Raw genomic sequence first — 19,276 nt, 5'->3', positions numbered from 1 at the left:
GCTCGGTTATTGTGTGTGACACAGTACTTTTACATACTGGTCCTGAATTAGCTCTCATGCAAAGCAGCTGCCAGTCCACAAATAGGCTTTCCATCAGCAGCTGGGCATACATCTCTGCAGATCTGCGTCGTCTTCCCCCTTTGTGTCTTTTCAGAATAACTAGCCCCTATTAAAATATATTTATTACTGTACACAAAACTTAGTTGCAAAACAGTTAGGTTTATGATAATAACAATAAAAACAGAAAGCAACATGAGGGAAAATAAATTATGTAAGTATGCATAGATGCTTCTCTGCTAAACTGCAAGTTTCTTACAACAGTCATGTTTAAACATTATGCCACTAACCTAGCCACAGACCTGACTACTCAGCCTTACTTCACAGCAAGTGGCAGTCTTCTGTTAAATCACTTTACCAAAGCATCCCCTCCAGCATCACACATTTTGCATCAATCATTTGTAAAGAACAGTGATAGAAAAATGACACTGTAGGAACGACTGTTCTCAAAATGTGCAATGGAAGGGTTTTGCTTGCAAAGTAGCATGCAGGTCAGACAAGGCACATGCTGGACATTGAAAAATTATTATCCTTCACGTAATTTAGCCTCTTAGTTTCTTCTTTCATGTGGCCTGTCAGCTACAATATTTGTGTTGTAACCCTAATTGTTCAGACTTACTTTTTATGTATAACAATATAAATCATAATAAGCTTGTAATTAAAAAATGATTACAGCTTGTGTCTCATATTTCTGAGCTACCACCATGGTAAAAAGTAGAGGTAAAACCTTTTCTTTGCATTTCAAAATCTTGTTAATTATCACTGTATGTCTCCCTAAGGTATATATAATTATTTCATAATAGGATAATTAAAGTCCCTTGGTCCTCGCTTTGGGATTTACAGAATAAATCAAAACACTATCCTCTCAGTACTGAATTGAAACTTACAGAAAGGAAAGCATAAAACAAATTATTTCACATAATTTTATAAACTTACCTAAAAACAAAACAAAGCAAACAAAAAACCCAGAAAAGTTTCACGCAACAACTTTTTACATTACATCTCTCTGCTGTCACCACTTAACTCTCTACCTCAGCAGTAAAACTAATATGTGAAAATTATTTTCTAAGTACTTGTCTGAAGTCAAATTCTTGATACTGGTGGAGGTGCCAATTCAACCTACTATACTGACATGATGTGGCTTGCTCCAGCATCAGCAGGCCAAATGCATCAGAAATCCAAAGGCAGGAAGATGAGGGAAATTAAAGGTGTATAAACACATATGCCCAGACACACCATGAATATGTACAGGAGAATAGCAAAACAAGAGCTGGTAGATGCAAAAAAGAGAAAGAAGACTGAACATGGAAAAATTCAAAGAAAGAACAAACAAAAGCATTACTTTTGTTGCAAACGTATTTACAGTATTTTTCCAGCTGACTGAACAATTATCTCCTCTGTGGTACACACAGGAAAACTAGTGTTTAAAGGGAAGATGGGAAGTCATAAACTTTGAAAGACCAACAGAAAAGGCACAAATTAGCACTCCGCATGCCTGTTTTCATTCTTCCCAGTTAGCTAAAGCTTAACTCAAGGAAGACTAGTAATTTTCCCTCATAGGAGGAACGTGGAGCTTTGGGGGCTGCCATACCTTTTTTTGTTTCTCATTTTCAAGTAAAAATAGCTGTACATTGCTGAAAAGTCATGTTTTGTTCATCCTTCCGTATGTCAATCATTATAAAATTTTTGCCTTAAAGCTTTGAATACGTATTTTTTGAACAACTGCATCTCTTTCACATGAAGTAAATGGGTATAATGATTTATCAGAATACTAGAATACTTTACTTTCTTATGTAGTAAAGGAAAAGTATTCAACAAACAATTCTTGGTAAGAACCAGCCAAACAAAACCTTACAACTGCAACAGTACACCATCAGTAATCCAAAGATGATGGCTACCAGCAAAGAGATTTTTAACTCTTGCTTTAAGGTACTGTATTAGAGACACGGCAGCCACCAAACAGTAGAGTTGCCCTTAAAAAGCATGCTGTTAAGAAGCACCATAATGTTAGTCACTAAGCCACTGCAATAGCTTTTTAGTATGTACCAACCTGTACATTCCAAAAATAAATGCTCATACCACCTAAGACTTTTGAGCTACAAAACAAGCAGGTGGAAGCAGACATACTTTAAGGGTTTTACTTACTAAATGACAACAAAAAGATAAAAATCAAAAGAGAGAAACTTACAACTCAAAAACCATATAAAGCATTCCATCTGAGCTGTATGTCTCCAACAATTCAACAATATGAGGATGCTTCAGCATGTGACAAATACTGGCTTCCCTCTTCAGATCTGTGGGAGATAAGGAAGTAGTACATTAGCTATACATTCAAGCTGTTGAATACACAAAAAATAGAAATAAACCTAAAAGAAGAAACAGAAAATAAAACAATTAGAATACAATTTTTGGAAAGAGACACTCATACGACATTTCTAAAATATTCTTTAATCTTTCTAACACTAACAGGATGATATTTAATTGTTCTCCTTCTGAATTTAAGTTTGAATTAAATTAAACAACCTATATAAATCTGCAAATGTAAAAACACAAAACTTAATATGCTTTCATGATTTGACCTGTTAATAAAAAGCCTTCTGGGTCACAACCTGGAGAGCTGTATGGTAATAAGTTCCTTTAATGTACATACGTAGAACACATCAAGATTTTCACACTAAATATTCCACATCACTGTAAAATTCACCCTAAATACAAGAGATTCAGCCTTTCACCCCATTACAGTAAGCACTATTAAAACCAGCACATACAGAATCACAGAACACCTCGGGCGGGAAGGCACCTCTGAAAGTCTCTAGTCCAACGCCCTGCTCAAGCAGGGTCAACTAGAGCAGGTTGTATAGGACTATGTCCAAACGTCTCCAAGGATGGAGGCTCCATAAAAAAGGCTGGCCAATCCACTCAAGCGTTTGACCATCCTCTTAGTTTTTTTTTTTTTTAAAAAAGTTTTTTCTTATGTTAAAACAACAGCAACAACAACCCCCCAGCCATACTCAATTTTTTTTAGTTGGAGGCCTGTGGCTAGCGGTGTCCCCCAGGGGTCAGTCCTGGGTCCAGTCTTGTTCAACTTATTCATCAATGACCTGGATGAAGGCACAGAGCGCACCCTCAGCATGTTTGCTGATGATACAAAACCGGGAGGAGTGGCTGACACACCGGAAGGCTGTGCTGCCATTCAGAGATGGACCTGGACAGGCTGGAGAGAGGGGCAGAGAGGAACCTCATGGAGTTCAACAAAGGCAAGTGCAGGGTCCTGCACCTAGGGAGGCACAACCCCCTCCACCAGGACAGGCTGGGGGCTGACCTGCTGGAAAGCAGCTCTGCGGAGAAGGACCTGGGAGTCCTGGGGGACAGCAAGGTGACCATGAGCCAGCCATGTGCCCTTGTGGCCAAGGCGGCCAATGGTATTCTGGCCTGCATGAGGCAGAGTGCTGCCAGCAGGTGGAGGGAGGCGATCCTCCTCCTCTCCTCAGCCCTGCTGAGGCCTCACCTCGAGTGCTGTGTTCAGGCCTGTGCTCCCCGGTACGAGAGAGACCTGGAGCGAGTCCAGTGGAGGGCTGCGAAGATGATGAAGGGACTGGAGCATCTCTCCTGTGAGGAAAGGCTGAGAGAGCTGGGACTGTTCAGCCTGGAGAAGAAAAGGCCGAGGGGGGAATCTGATCAGTGCATATGAGTATCTGAAGGGAGGGTGTCGAGAGGATGGGGCCAGACTCTTCTCCATGGTGCCCAGAGACAGGACAAGAGGCAACCGGTGCAAACGGACACCCAGGAAGTTCCATCTGAACATGAGGAAAAACTCATTTACTGTGCGGGTGACAGAGCATCGGAAGAGGTGGCCCAGAGAGGCTGTGGAGTCTCCCTCCTCGGAGATGTTCGAAAGCCATCTGAATACAATTACTTCCATTTTAGAAACTAGTCGTTTTAGAAGCTCAGAAGAAATGTGCAGAATTTTGAAATAATTGCATTTTAATTCAAGAAAAGAATTATTTTTAGATACCTAAATGGCAATTTTACTTCACAGAACTTTCATATTACACTTACAGTATGTTTTCTCCCTCACATCCTTGCAAATCTAACCTAAAAGCAAAATGAGTACAGCAATTCCTTAAAGACCGTTATGTAACACCATCTTAAGAAGCGCAAACAGAGCAGTAAAAAGAAGCAAGTAACTGTCTTCTGCTGATGCAGAAGAAATGTGAAGAAATCCATGTAACATGTAGTCTTTATACAGAGATGAATTTCTATTAAAAAAGAAATCTGCAGTATGTCTTTCACTACTGAAAATACCCACATAAGTTTTCCTTCATGCACAGGAACTACTAATTTCCTATCGTAACATCCCCTTCCATCATGCTGAGGCACTGATCCAACACTCAATGATTATCATCCCTTTTTTAAGCTGCACGGTGCTCCAGTTTCACTGAAGTATACGTCCAGTCTTTCCTAAATAGGATCACAGGTAACCACTGTTGACAGATGCTTTAAGAGACCAGAAAACTATGTGATTCTGTGAATAAATATGATCTCTAGGAAATATAGCACCTTTATTTTGCCTCTTACTGTCTAAGGATTTTATGTTACCATACCTCACCAATGTATCCAATACTTATTTTATACAGAAAGCAGAGTGAAAAGCCAATAGGAAGCTTCATAGAAGTTCAGTTTCATTTACAGGTAAAAATTCTGCTCAGAATAGTTTTTTTTTTTTTTTGCCTGCTAATTTGATTTATTTCTCCTGGTGTTTATTTATATTTTGAAGGGAGTGAGAATTAGGAGGGAGAAACTACCATGTTTTGTGATTTACTTCGTTTCCTTCTGTAATATTTCATGAGTTAAACAATTGCTCATTGATTGAACATCATCAACGGAGGAATGAGAAATGGAAAGCAGAAAAATGACAAAATCACAGAATAGTTGGGGCTGGAAGGGATGTCTGGAGATCATCTGGTTCAACCTTCCTGCTCCAGCAGGGTCGCTTAGAGCATATTGCCTAGGATTGTGTCCTGTCAGGTTCTGAGCATCTCCAACACCCCTCTGGGAAGCCTGCTCCAGTGTTCAATCAACCTCACAGTAAGAGTTTTATGTTGCTCAGGTGGGAGTTTCCTCTGTTTCAATTTGTGCCTGCTGCATCTTGTCCTTCTTTGAGAGGGTCGTGCCCCCCCCCCCCAATTAAAGGGATCAGATAAAGCAGAAAAATGTGGAAAATAAAATAATTATTTCCTGCTAGTAACAGGTTATATAGGAAAGATTAGATCATTTTTGTACTTATAGAATACTTATTAGGTAAATAAAATGTCTGAGCAGGAAAGCAAATGAACAAAAGTCACAGAGTAAGGCTTTAATAAGACTATGAGGGTTTGGGACAAAGAGCAGAAAAAAGCTGCATTTTCACAATAGCAGGGACTTGTTTAAGAGTGGACCCATTAAGGAAAATGGAAGGAAAGCTATAAAGAGATAAATACATACCCCATTGATTCACAGAAAGCCACAAGCCAGAAATGAGATGATGAATTCTGAGGTCCATTTGGACTCTGATCCAAAAGTCAAAAATGTTTAAAAATGGTAGGAAGTGAAAGGGCAGTAGCAGGGGTGAGGAAAGGCAGAGGTAGCACATATATTTCATTGTTTTCACTTTAAAAAACACCATCTAACACAAGAGTAAATGGAATAAAACCTTTACCTAGATTTAGTTAAACTTCAACTTCACATGTTCCTGAAGGGGTAATTAAAATCCCAAGTGCCTCAAAGATATTGCTTCAGTTCTGAATGGAACAAACAACCTAGCAGATGTTTGGCTGCAAGCATGTGACTATAGATTCCCTAGAAAATTCCCATTATTACCTTGTGGGCCACCCTCTTATTTTAACTTATCATCCTGAACATGATATTGCATGAACTATCTTCCACCTCCCGTTAAGTTTTCTAAAGTTCTGCTGAATATTTTAGACATGTGTTGTAGCCCATTCCATATCAAAACTTGCCTTTCATACTCCAAACACCTAAAAGAGGGTCAGGACACATCTAGAATCTGCTGAAGGATTAAGTCATCCTTAAGGAGCAAGAGGTGACGTAAATGATTACGTAACTTGCATTTAAAACAGTCTCCTTAACCTGTCAACAATATTGATCTAAAAGAACATACACTAAGGCAATATGAGATCCTAGAATTTAAAACAAACTGTCCTCTTTTAAATGCTGAACTACTTTACTTTTAATTTGAATCCCTTTCAAAACACTTTATATATTCATTTTCCTTTTTTTTGATACTGCTGAAGAAATGACATCCTAGACCACTCTTTATGCCTCGTCAGCACTTATTTTAAAATTAAACATTAATAGCGGCAATAACGAGATGATGGAAAGCATAAGCTTTAACAGTTTCTCTGCCAGCTGCATGAGATTCAATCTTACACTATCAGAAATTAGCAGCAAGATGTGCTTCATTTAGCTAACCTAGCACACAGTCTGATACTTTACATCACAATTCAAAAAACATTTAAAAGCCATCGCATTACTCTAACTTTACCAGTAAAGCCTCTAGAATTTCAGTTTGTTTATAAAACTTTGGTTTTAAGCAGCTGGAAATAAACATGTTTAAGTTTCCATTTTATAAACTACTAAATATTTCAAGAGGGCCATTGAAACTGTTAAATGGAATGAGGGTTCAGACTTCTCTGAAATGAAAAGTCTGATGAATGCAAAAAATCTAAGATGGAAAAGGGAATTCCCAGTGATGTTAAACATGCTCAGTGAAAATGTAGCTATGCGTTTGGACACCCAAAATAGAGTCACTGGAAGCATTAAAAAAGGTAACTGCTCTAAATAACAGTGAAAAAATATAGGTTAATCTGACAGAAAATGTGAAACATAAGCATCACTTTAAAAATTTCCACGCGAGTTAACTACCCATTATATTAAGAATCTCTGGCAATTCTGGTAAATACCTTATTTCCTTTCAAAATCTGATATCCAAGTTTGTAAAACATCATATCAAACATATTGAACACACTTTGAAGGTATGCTCGCAGTATCCTGCAGCATAGGAAGCAGTAGATGCTCTCTAGCAGCCTGAACTGTTGCACTGTTTTAACATCTTTGAGGATATAAACACAATAATCTTAAAAGTGACATAAGCATAGACTGCAGGAGCTACATCTTTTTTTGGGAAGGATAGCATCAAGTTTCTTCGCAAGATGGAAGAGAGGGAAATATCTTTTTTTTGATATACATTATCCTGATTTTCCAAGTTTAGTCAGTCAAAAGTTTAGTTCTCTATCCACAATTTGGGTATGACAGTATTTTGAAAAGAAATATCTGCATCAGTAATAAACTGCTTAAAACGCTTCTATATTTTGTACAGCGTATGACTATACATAGTTTAAATAGAAGTGGCAGTACTAAGTTTTAAAAGGAAATCAATATACCTTTTTTGTCTTATCAGAGAAATCATTCCTGTCTTAAGCATCTATCAAAATCTAGTAATTAACAGTAATCAATGGCTTACTCCCATTCAGATTTCAAATCTCACAGAATCACAGAATCGTTTAGGTTGGAAGGGACCTCTGGAGATCATCTAGTCCAACCTTCCTGCTCAAGCAGGGTCACCTAGAGCATATTGCCCAGGATCACATCCAGACGGGTTTTGAATATCTCCAGCGAAGGAGACTCCACTACCTCTCTGGGCAACCTGTTCCAATGCTCTGTCACCCTCACCCTCACGGTGGTTATGAACTGCAGAGTGCAATACCATGGCTTGTAGGCTGGTTAACAGTAAGTTATTTACATTAGTGTTTTATTTCTGGTCAAGAGTGTACTTTTGAGGCTCCCAGTCACTCCCACCTACCATCCTTTAGTTCACATCATGGAGGGGTTGTTGACCACATGAACTGTAATCCTTTCAGATAAAACTAAACTGGAGGATGTGCTGCAGAAGCATATCTGACACTCCAGCCATGAACAGGCATTCAGGTAGCAAGATCACACTACTGCTAGTTCCAAACGACCCTCCCAAAACATGTATAATGCCGACGCTGGCACCTTAGCATCAACTGTTTCACTCTATAAAATCCATTGTTACTGGTCTGCACTGCTTTCTAGCAGCTACACTGCACTAAACACCGTGCTTCAGAAAAAACTGACTCCCTTCAAGCTGAGCACACTGCTGTATACCTCTGCCTCATGACAACACCTAATAAGAACACATGACAATCTCTACATCCAGCCCAACAGCAAACCCTAGTTTTACCAATCACCTTCATACCTGAAGCCACAGGCCCAAAGACAGGGGAACTTCCATGGCAATAGTAGCTTAAAAAGCTTTGTTCTCCCCACCTCTGTTTGCTTACTCCCACTCCTCTACAAGAATTATTCTTAGGCTTTATTACTGTGATAAAACAGTAAGTAGGTCACAGAAGCAGTCAACACAACCAATACACCATAACCAGAAGAAGCAGCTGGAGGTGGGAACATCTTATATTGACACTGGAAAGGAAATCCCTGTTTTACAGAACTACAGTGATATTTCTCCCCCAAACATCTATTTATTTATTTATTTCCCATGAGAGTCTTCTCATTTTTCTTAATTAAAACACCACTGCCTTCCTCCACGGGATATGTGACAGACTTCTCACCACACAGATGAATCTGACCCATTAACAATTCCTTGCCTCAACAAGTAGTAAAGGCTTTCCTGCCTCCCTCCCACACTCTGGGGTGGCTAAAGGTTCCTCTGCAGCCAAGTGATTTAACAGCGATCTCCTTGTCTCTCTGTCCCACGCACATTCTTGCCCTCTGTTCCATTGTGTGGCAGTGTAGAGCTTGTCACACCACACAAAAAAACATTTTAGTATGTTAACTCAGTAAAAAATAATAATAACTTTTTTTTCCTCTGTGGCTTGGTCTTAGCATGTGAAATGGCTCAGTAAGGCTTCTCAAGTATAGAAGCTGGCATAAGACAGAGGACAGGAATACGGAAGGAGGAAGCAAATAAGATCATGAAAACCAGCAGTTAGAGCAACTTATTATGTTGCAAAACTACAGCACATGTACACACCTTTCACTGCAAAGTGCTTCCATTATCTCCAAATCTTACATTTTATACTCAATCTATACCTTAGCAAACATGCTTAAAGCAAATATCAGAAACAAATGCACATAGCTCATGAATAGCACTTGATAAAAAGCAGACAATCAACAATTAGATTGACAATGTCTGTGAGACTATTATCTCCAGTATCATTCTCTAACAGCTACTGTGGCAACAAGAAGATGAGAAGTAAACAGAAAAGTAAAATGTGATTACAGCTAACATTTAGCAATAAGATTCCATTTCTGGGTTCCCATACAGAAACCTTTCAGTATCTCCCAGTTGGAGATACCAAAGTTGGAAATCCATTTCATGGCATCAGACAATTAACAGATTGCTCTCCGAATCATGAATAACTTTCCTCTTCTATGCTCCCTATTCTTTTTCGGTCGGTGTTTGGACAAAAAACAAATTAATGGCTTTTTATCTGGACCTGGGTGTCTTGGATACTTGAAAAGCAACTTTCATTCCCCAGTTCACACCTACTCAACGATGGAAGAACAAAAAACCTAAACAATGCTGATTGTTCCAAAAAAAACCCCACCCCACTATCTTCTCATGATTTCTGATGCATCACCAGCCTTCTCTAGGACCAGATAAATTGACAGACCTGGTAAGTGTCCATGAAAGCCCTCTTGTTTCCTCCTTTTTATTGGAATACAAATAAGCAATGCTTCCATAGATAAGAGAGGTTATTTCAGATAATGAACTGTCTTGGACTAATAAGAAAGTGTTTTAGAATGTCTGAAGGAATATTAACAGCTGCCTATCACAGATAATCAAAATTGTTTTCATTTCAATTAATCATTCTTAGCAACTTTTTAAAAAACATCCACTACAACGGAAAAAAAAAATCAAATCTAACATTTCCCACTCTGGAAAAAAGATTAGATAAGCCTATGGGCTATCCCTCCTCTAAAGCTTTATACGTTTTCTTTACTCTCAGTTTATACCCAATAGCAGGTCAGTGAGGTAGGTGGAGAGGGGAAGAAGAGGGGAAGCGCAGAAAAGCAAAAACAAGACTTTCTGACATTTTTTTTAAGTGCACAGTCTGTAGGGCAAAACAAGGCTAATGGCTCTGTTTCCTGCTGCAAAGCAGTAGTTTCAAAAGTGTCACAACCTCAAGTAGGGAAATGAAGATCAGGTTTAGAATCATAAACTCAATAAATTAATTCAGAAGGAACAAAGCAGGATGCCTCAATCAGAAGTTTGGATGTCCAAACAGAAATGGGGTTGTTGACAAAGTTCAGGAACCTCTGCTGTAAAATCTCAAGCCCTTTCTTTTCCTTCCATCTTTGCTCTGTCTTCAACAACTAATGAAAGGAAATTAGAAACAGCCACTGGCTTGCAAACTATGATGTATCATGTTATGAAAGAGGGTTCCGAAGTGATACCCATATTATATTAAATACCATGTTCTCCTCTACTATGCAGCACTGCATAGTAGTCTGACACCCAAAACCTTCCCAGCTACCACACTGTTATTGCTACAGGCCACAATTCAAAAAAGTTTGCAATTCAATGATTTTTTTTTTAATCGAGGTAAGTGGAATCAGCAGCTGATTTGTTAGAACATGTAGTGAACCCTTCTTTATTTTGTGGCTTTCATTAAAGAAAAAAAAAAGGCAACTAGATTCAAAGTGAATGCCTGGTAGAAGAATGCTGGCAAGAGCACTGAACTGGCAAAATGCTCAGCCCTAAAAAGTCAGCATGGTGGCTTTCAGTGAAATGACTGAAAGGTAGTTTTGATTATAAGCAAAACAAACTGACAAACACTTTAAACTAGCAGCCTCATTAAAAGCAGCAGTTGTTCCCTTCCGACCGACTCATTCTCCTGCACCATCTCTCACTCCATGCTAGTGCAACTGTTCGTGTAACTGCACAGTAAAGAGGCACAGGGAACTGACCCCTGTGAACAGTCTTTTTTCCTTCCCCTCAGAGATAGTTTTCAGTTAGACTAATTCACTAAAAGTTGGATACCTGCACGAACGCAAACATGCACAGCAGGGATGAGAGCACAGCAATAGGAACAAATGGCCAGATGACAGCAGTACTGCTCGTCTCAACAGCAGCACTAGATTAAAGCATCTGACAATTTGTCAAATTATAGTCTCCTATAACATCATTGTCTTCCTCCTAAAGAAATCAGAAAACTTAAAACACTAGTTTTCCAGAATTATCAGGCTATGCAAACTTGGGATAGTTTTATGCTTTTCTACTTTGAACTGAAATTCAAATTGAAAAATGAACCTATAAACCAAGTCCCATTTCTCTTCATCTCCACAACTTGCGAAGTTAATGCAACTCAAAGTCAGCATGTGTGCCTCCATATTTCTCACTAGGTGGCAACACAGTTCATACTTTGATCTGATATGTAGTCAGCAATTGAATATATAAGGCATTTACTTAGGTGCAGAGAGCTTTATGTTTGGTCAGTTTTAAACTATTGATCTGATTAATGAGGACTAGAATTCCAACCTCAAAACAAAAAATTCCACCCCAAAATAATTAACATATATCCACAGTTAAGTATCCTTTTGTCCTTTTGTCAAGATTCTGTGGAAGAACATTCTCTCTGGTACACTTTAGGAATCATTCAAAGCCAATGACTAAACATCGATACTGATCACTATACATTGATATATTACACACATTGATAATTTTGTTACAAGACCATGATATATGTAAACAGAGTTTGTTGCTGTAAGCCAGAAGTTCTTTGTTTAATCAAGAAAACTATACCAGAAAGCTGGATTTATTGCTTCAAAGTCCAGCAAAAAACTTTAAAAAATAAGAACTTGTGAGCAGTTCTGTTTAAATTACTGTGTTCTCTCCTGTTTTGAGAGTTAACTATACAGTAGTATAGACATATCAAATATTTTGGCTAAAATTCACTTAGGCACATCAACTTACCTAAAGACTAGACTTGATAGGCCTTTAAATGTGTTCTTATTGGGAATAATAAGATTTACATTAAACACATTGTCCTCAAAGGCAACAGAACATTATCAAGAAAAGAATGATCCTGAAAGGTTAACCCTGAAAAATTAAAAAATTGTAAAAATAAAAGAGTTGTCTAAAATTAAAAGTTGTGCAAAATCTGTATTTCATTTGTTTTCCTTTTGTTTGAAACGTCTTTGTCTCTTGCTTAGCTTTTATCTGAACCCAATGACACAGAAATTTACTTTCTGATATGAGCACAGAATCTCAATTTTACAGGAAAAAAGTCTGGAATCTGAAAGACAAAGGAAAACTCCTCTTAAGAAATTCAACTAGTCAAGATAAACCGTTCCTGACTCCCATTCTAGAAAAGGTTAAATAGGTCATTACATTGCTGTTGTTGGACACTAACATCAGGAAGAGGGTGCCCAAAAGTCACCTAGAAGAGGGAATTCACTGTGTAAGATGTTCCTCATGCAAAAAAAAACTTACTTTTTTTGGATTGAAGTTTCTTTGCCTAGAACTCCTGGGCTTTGCATGGCCAATACAAAACCAGTTGCTCGCTAATATTAGACAGGAACTACAGACTTCAGGAGAGCTAACTTTGGCCTCTTCAGGGATCCTCTTGGAAGAATCCCATGGGGTAGGGCCCTAGAAGGAAGGGGGGGTCCAAGAGAACTGGTTAATATTCAAGCATCACCTCCTCCAGGCTCAAAAAAGGTGCCATCTCCATTAGCAAGAAGTCCAGCAAAGGGGGCAGGAGACCTGCATGGATGAGCAAGGGACTCCTGGCAAAACTCCAGCAGAAGAAGGAAGTGTACAGAATGTGGCAAAGGGGACAGGCCACTTGGGAGGAATACAGGGAGGCTGTCAGACTATGCAGGGATGTGAGGAGGAAGGCCAAGGCCTGTTAGGAATTAAATCTGGCAAGGGATGTCAAGGACAACAAGAAGGGCTTCTTCCAAGACATCAAGAGCAAAAGGAAGACTAGGGAAAACGCGGGCCCGCTGCTGAATGGGGCGGGTGCCCTGATAACAAAGGATACAGAGAAGACAGAGGATCAGGTTAGAGATCTGTTGTCCAAACTTGACATCCATAAATCCATGGGCCCCGATGGGATGCACCCACGAGTGCTGAGGGAGCTGGCGGATGTTATCGCTAGGCCACTCTCCACCATCTTGGAAAGGTCCTGGAGATCAGGAGAGGTGCCCGAGGACTGGAAGAAAGCCAATGTCACCCCAGTCTTCCAAAAGGGCAAGGAGGAGGAGCCAGGAAACTCCAGGCCTGTCAGCCTCCCCTCCATCCCGGGAAAGGTGAGGGAACAGCTCCTCCTGGAGGTCCTCACTAAGCACGTGGAGGACAGGAAGGTGATCAGGAGTAGTCAGCATGGATTCACCAAAGGGAAATCATGCTTGACCAACCTGATAGCCTTCTATGACAGAACGACTGGCTGGGTAGATGAGGGGAGAGCAGTGGATGTTGTCTCCCTGGACTTCAGCAAGGCTTTTGACACTGTCTCCCATCACATCCTCACAGGCAAACTCAGGAAGTGAGGGTTGGATGAGTGGACAGTGAGGTGGATTGAGAACTGGCTGGATGGCCGAGCTCAGAGGGCTGTGGTCAGTGGTGCAGAGCCTAGTTGGAGGCCTGCGGCTAGCGGTGTCCCCCAGGGGTCAGTCCTGGGTCCAGTCTTGTTCAACTTATTCATCAATGACCTGGATGAAGGCACAGAGCGCACCCTCAGCATGTTTGCTGATGATACAAAACCGGGAGGAGTGGCTGACACACCGGAAGGCTGTGCTGCCATTCAGAGATGGACCTGGACAGGCTGGAGAGAGGGGCAGAGAGGAACCTCATGGAGTTCAACAAAGGCAAGTGCAGGGTCCTGCACCTAGGGAGGCACAACCCCCTCCACCAGGACAGGCTGGGGGCTGACCTGCTGGAAAGCAGCTCTGCGGAGAAGGACCTGGGAGTCCTGGGGGACAGCAAGGTGACCATGAGCCAGCCATGTGCCCTTGTGGCCAAGGCGGCCAATGGTATTCTGGCCTGCATGAGGCAGAGTGCTGCCAGCAGGTGGAGGGAGGCGATCCTCCTCCTCTCCTCAGCCCTGCTGAGGCCTCACCTCGAGTGCTGTGTTCAGGCCTGTGCTCCCCGGTACGAGAGAGACCTGGAGCGAGTCCAGTGGAGGGCTGCGAAGATGATGAAGGGACTGGAGCATCTCTCCTGTGAGGAAAGGCTGAGAGAGCTGGGACTGTTCAGCCTGGAGAAGAAAAGGCCGAGGGGGGGAATCTGATCAGTGCATATGAGTATCTGAAGGGAGGGTGTCGAGAGGATGGGGCCAGACTCTTCTCCGTGGTGCCCAGAGACAGGACAAGAGGCAACCGGTGCAAACGGACACCCAGGAAGTTCCATCTGAACATGAGGAAAAACTCATTTACTGTGCGGGTGACAGAGCATCGGAAGAGGTGGCCCAGAGAGGCTGTGGAGTCTCCTTCCTCAGAGGCAATCAAAAGCTGTCTGGACACAATCATGGGCAGTGTGCTCTAGGTGACCCTGCTGGAGCAGGGGGGTTGGACGAAATGATCTCCAGAGGTCCCTTCCAACCTCAGTCATTCTGTGATTCTGTGATTCTCATTTAGTCTGTAGGCTTTTACAGAAAGGCTAACTCACAAAAATGTCTTGAGTTTGAATGATTTGCTTTGGTTATTAGAGCAATGTAGTTTATTTCATCCATCTGAAAGGTTTCCAAGAAGACTTTCTGATGGTGTGTTTCATGTATTTGGCCTTCTTTTTCTCTGTCAAGAAAAAGCTTGTAAAAACAACTGAACTCTGTTCCAGGCTTTAAGTCTGATGTCTGGGCAGGTCCTTGTTGGTTCCTGTTGCAACTCCAGGACTTGTTAGATCTTCAAAGATTATAGAAAGTTAAAAAAAATTTTTTTTTTCCTCTTCATCTGATATTGTGCTGATACTCCATTTCAATGTCAAAGTTCATGCTCCCATAGTTCATGCTCTCATTTTTCTAAGTCCAACTCAAGGATCAGCTGTTGCTAAAGGTCTTAAAACTTAATGTTAGGTGATTATCCTGTAAATGTATTAGAGTACTATGAGGCATACATATATAGAAAAAGTGGAGAAAGATTTCTGAACTCTTAAAGTTAGAAAGTGGAAGTTTTGAAATAAGTTTTCTTACAAGTTTTTGTGCTTACTAGTTGCATTATAGAATAAGTATATTCTGCATCGATAATAGATTTGTATATCAAAGTATCTTTCCAAACTAGACATGATGAATCAGGTTTTCATTGATACCAACAGGGTATTGATTTTATGCTATTTTTAATATGTGCATACTATCTATATTTTGGGAATATGAAGGCAAATTTGCAATTAAAAAATAGCGCAATGGTGAAAGTCTGTAGGAGGAAATGTTGACAGCAAGTTACAGTTCAATGCTTTCCATTAAAATCCGCAGGCTATTATGACTTGCTTTGAAGCTTAATTTGGCATGTAACTTAGACTTTTGGCAAATTTATTTTTGCAGAAACTCTTCAAAATTAATTTTTATGAGCGATGCGCCTTCGTCTGCTTTAGTCATTCTTTGATTCTAGTATTCACTGTTGGCATCACATTGCACTTTTGTTCCTGTGATTTTTATTAAGGCAGCATGAGCATCAGTCAAATAATATTGCTTGTGGCAAGAAAGTGTTTAAAAGGATTCCAGTTTTGTGATTTTCTATGGCTTTTCAAAAGGAGGAGATGAAAAATAACTGAATTTAATAAAGCACATCACAAGAAAGCTTTAAGGTTCAAAGTTTTAGGTTCAGGTTCAATGCTGAAGTTTCAATGGTTTAAAGAGCTTGTTCAGAGTTTTTAACTTTTTTCCCTGCTTATGGTGGGAGAATGATATGGCGCTATTTGTTGTATTTTAAAATTTTAGTTATGTTGAAATTACAGCTAGGCTTCCCAAACTGACTGTTAGGTGTGCAAAACACCTGATCCGTAGAAACTCTGAATTTCACTGTGCTCTGAAGCCATTTTATTTCCCTAATTAATTGTTCGTGGATCAAGATTAATGCAGCAAGATGATTTAAAGAGTCAGATAAATGGAGGCTGGAGTACTGTGACTAATGAGAGGGGAAAAAAAAAAAAAGACAGCATGGGTACAGTAGGATGTGTTAGAAAGCACATGGATATGCAAAACATACAGAGTCTGTTTGTATCTATCAAAGTTTGCAAGCTGTAGCTTAACTTCTGTCCAGAACTGATTCTTTAGAGGGTAGTAGCTCCGTTTTCTTGGTGCTGTTTCTGAAAGTGTTTCCACATGCCCACATAATTCACAGCACAGATGTCATCTTGCCAGCATGTTTGACTGGCCAAATAATTCCTCCAGAATCAAGCAACCTTGCATGGAGCTAGCTCAGGTCTATCAGGGTTTATTAATTCATATATTGACTGAAAAAGACCATCATCGTGCCTTGAAGCGGTTTTGCATATAGCACACTTAAGCTAATAAATTCTGCTACACCCGAGCTGGCTTTTAGTATTGTTACAGATGAATATACAACCTGCATAAATGGCTCATGGATTTTCAGATTTGACTTTTATTTCAAAGTTACAGGTGCATAACTCATACCCTCTCTATAGCAGTAAGTGCAGCCATCCCTGCCTCAATTTCTTGTCTTGCTCTGCTCACTTCAGTGCTCTGGAATACGCAGGACATGACAATGCAGCCTAAAGCACATTGAACAGTTTATTTCACCAGTGCAAGTTGAAGAGATTTATAAGGGCAGGAAGGTCAGGCCAATAACTAGTATTTACTCCCTCCTTCAAGCAGGGGATGGGGAATGTGTCTTGTTAACTTTATTAAGGGCCTGTGATTGTGAGGCTACTTCCAGGTGTCTGTAGAAGGCCTCATCTACTTCCTCCTCCTGATCAGGTGGCCTGTAGCAAACACCCACAACACTGTCACCCTTGTCAAGTCTGCCCTTTAATCCTTACCTATAAGCTCTTGACCTGCCCATCATCCACCTCGAGGCAGAGCTCCATACATTCCAGATGTTCTCTCATATAAAGGGCAACTCCACGACCTTGCCTTCCTAGCCTGTCTCTCCTCAAAAGCATGTAGCCATTCGTGACAATGTTCCAGTCATGCAAGCTATCCCACCATGTCTCTGTAACTGCAGATTACTTGGAAAATCTGTCTACTCCTTCTTTCATCTTTCATCCTAACTGGGAGGATTGAGGAGAAAACAACCTGGGCCCCCGGGCCCTTGACCACCATCCCCAGAGCTCTGAAATCCTGTTTGATGGTTTCCAGGTTGCCCTTGGCATCACTGGTGCCCACATCCAGCAGGGGGGGTAAAAGTCAGATGCGTGGACAAGCCTCGGCAGTCTTTCCATGACATTTCTGATTTGAACCTCTGGCAGGCAACAAACCTCTCCAGACAAGTGGTCAGGTCAGCAGATGGGTGCCTCTGTCCCTGGCAGCAGTGAGTCACCTACAACAATAACTTGCTGCTTCTTCTGAGTGATCCTGTGTGGCACAGGGTCCATTGCCTCAGTTGCTTCTCATGAAGCCATGCCCAGCTCCTCCTCAGCTTAGAGGGCACTAAACCTGTTCGTCAACTGCAAGTTTTAGGAGGAAGACGAGCCTTTCTCCTCATACAAGGAGTGACCATTTTCCAATGTTCATCTTCTACAGACTTATGACTTACTGCTTCACATGGCACTGAGCCCACCTGCATCTCCACTGCAATGGGGGGTTAAGACTCCTGAAGCTGTAGAGTCTCCGAGAATATCCTATCTCTTGCTCATCTTCACAGATGCTACTTCTTCCTGTAACTCCTTGTCCTGGTGACACAACTCATCAACCACAGCATACCCTCTGCAGGAGAGATGACTGTCAGCCCCAGCTTCACAGAGAGGCCCCAGGCACTCCTTGCAACCTGAGACCTGCAGAGCTACATCTACTGTCAAAAGGTCGGTCTGGGTGGAAGCCTCTGACACAGCAACCCCAACAGCTACCGGAGAATGAACTCTGCAGTGTGTCAACACCATACCTGAGGGAGAAAACACTACTAAGACTGGAGATGAAGGGGCCTTCTTGCGCCCTTCTGCGTGAACCGCTGCATCTGTGCGCTGTGCTCAAATGACAATTTACTTCTCAATAATGGAGGAACAATATAAAAATTACACAAAACTGCTCCTTTTCCTGTTTTATCACATTGTTATAACGCTTGCTGCATTATGGAGTCATGCCAAAACGCGACATGCACATTACTCAATGCCCACAATCAAGTCCAAAGAAGAAGCAGAGGGAGCAGGCCCATCTTTCTGCTCTGGTCATACTGGTAGGATATGCAAAAGAACAATTGCCCAACTTTAACTCCCTGCAGGTCAATGATACTACAATTCATGCCCTACAGTTGCAGCAAAGGGAACATAGCAAAGACAGTTTTTCCAACAATATTTTAATTTCATTTATATTTGACCAGTTTATTCATTCATGACAGCTGCTATGTACTCATGATTTAATACAATTTGCTTCTCCTAACTTTGTTCCCTTTTGAGCCTAACCAGATGCTCAAGGAATTTGAGAGCAGTGGGAGGCTGGAGAGAAGAGGGCAGAAGTGAATGTATACGTAGCCTTTACATCTCAAAGTCAGTTTTCATGGAATTAGTTTCCTTTAAAACTTCAGATTTGAAAGACTCCAGGATTAACAACTCATAATCACCACTTCTTGAAACTGAAGTCTCCTCAAACTGCAGGACTAACTCCGCCAAGAATGGGTGCTTAGGCATATTACTTGCTTAAAATCTGAATGGAGCTTCAAGTGGCTGTTTAGCAGCCAGGTGGTTCAGAACGGAGATATTACTCAGCAGGGCAATCAAAGCATTTTCTGCCTTGGAGTGAGTTTTCACAACTGAAAAGAGGTACGCCTTGACAGTGTCACAGTAAATCTTTAATGCAGCTATTACTCATTTCACATTAGTGTGTGAGAATGGATGTTCCTCTGGATACATCAACTAACAGTGCACAGAGCATTGGAACTGCCTTAAGAATCTGATCTTAGCATTCAAAAGATTCCTCTGTACTTCACTGATGTAAAATACAGCTTTTGCCACAGAAGTACAGTGTTTTGAGAGCACAGCTGAAAAGTTAACATCCTGCTTTAGGTG

At 40.9% G+C, this 19,276-nt stretch overlaps 1 protein-coding gene across 11 annotated transcripts in view; it reads right to left on the bottom strand.

The window, feature by feature from the left end:
* CASK (calcium/calmodulin dependent serine protein kinase) overlaps positions 1–19,276 on the bottom strand; it is a 242,401-nt gene that overhangs the window by 146,759 nt on the left and 76,366 nt on the right. For all 11 annotated transcript variants that reach the window (XM_068916232.1, XM_068916242.1, XM_068916252.1 and 8 more), the window contains exon 3: positions 2,246–2,351. In XM_068916232.1, the coding sequence (XP_068772333.1) occupies positions 2,246–2,351 (106 nt within the window). The remainder of the gene's footprint in view (positions 1–2,245; positions 2,352–19,276) is intronic.

The sequence above is a fragment of the Struthio camelus genome, chromosome 1, assembly GCF_040807025.1.
Source record: "Struthio camelus isolate bStrCam1 chromosome 1, bStrCam1.hap1, whole genome shotgun sequence".
Taxonomy (NCBI): Eukaryota; Metazoa; Chordata; class Aves; order Struthioniformes; family Struthionidae; genus Struthio; species Struthio camelus.
The sequence above is the reverse complement of the archived record's forward strand: the minus strand, read 5'-3'. Positions and strand labels throughout refer to the sequence as shown.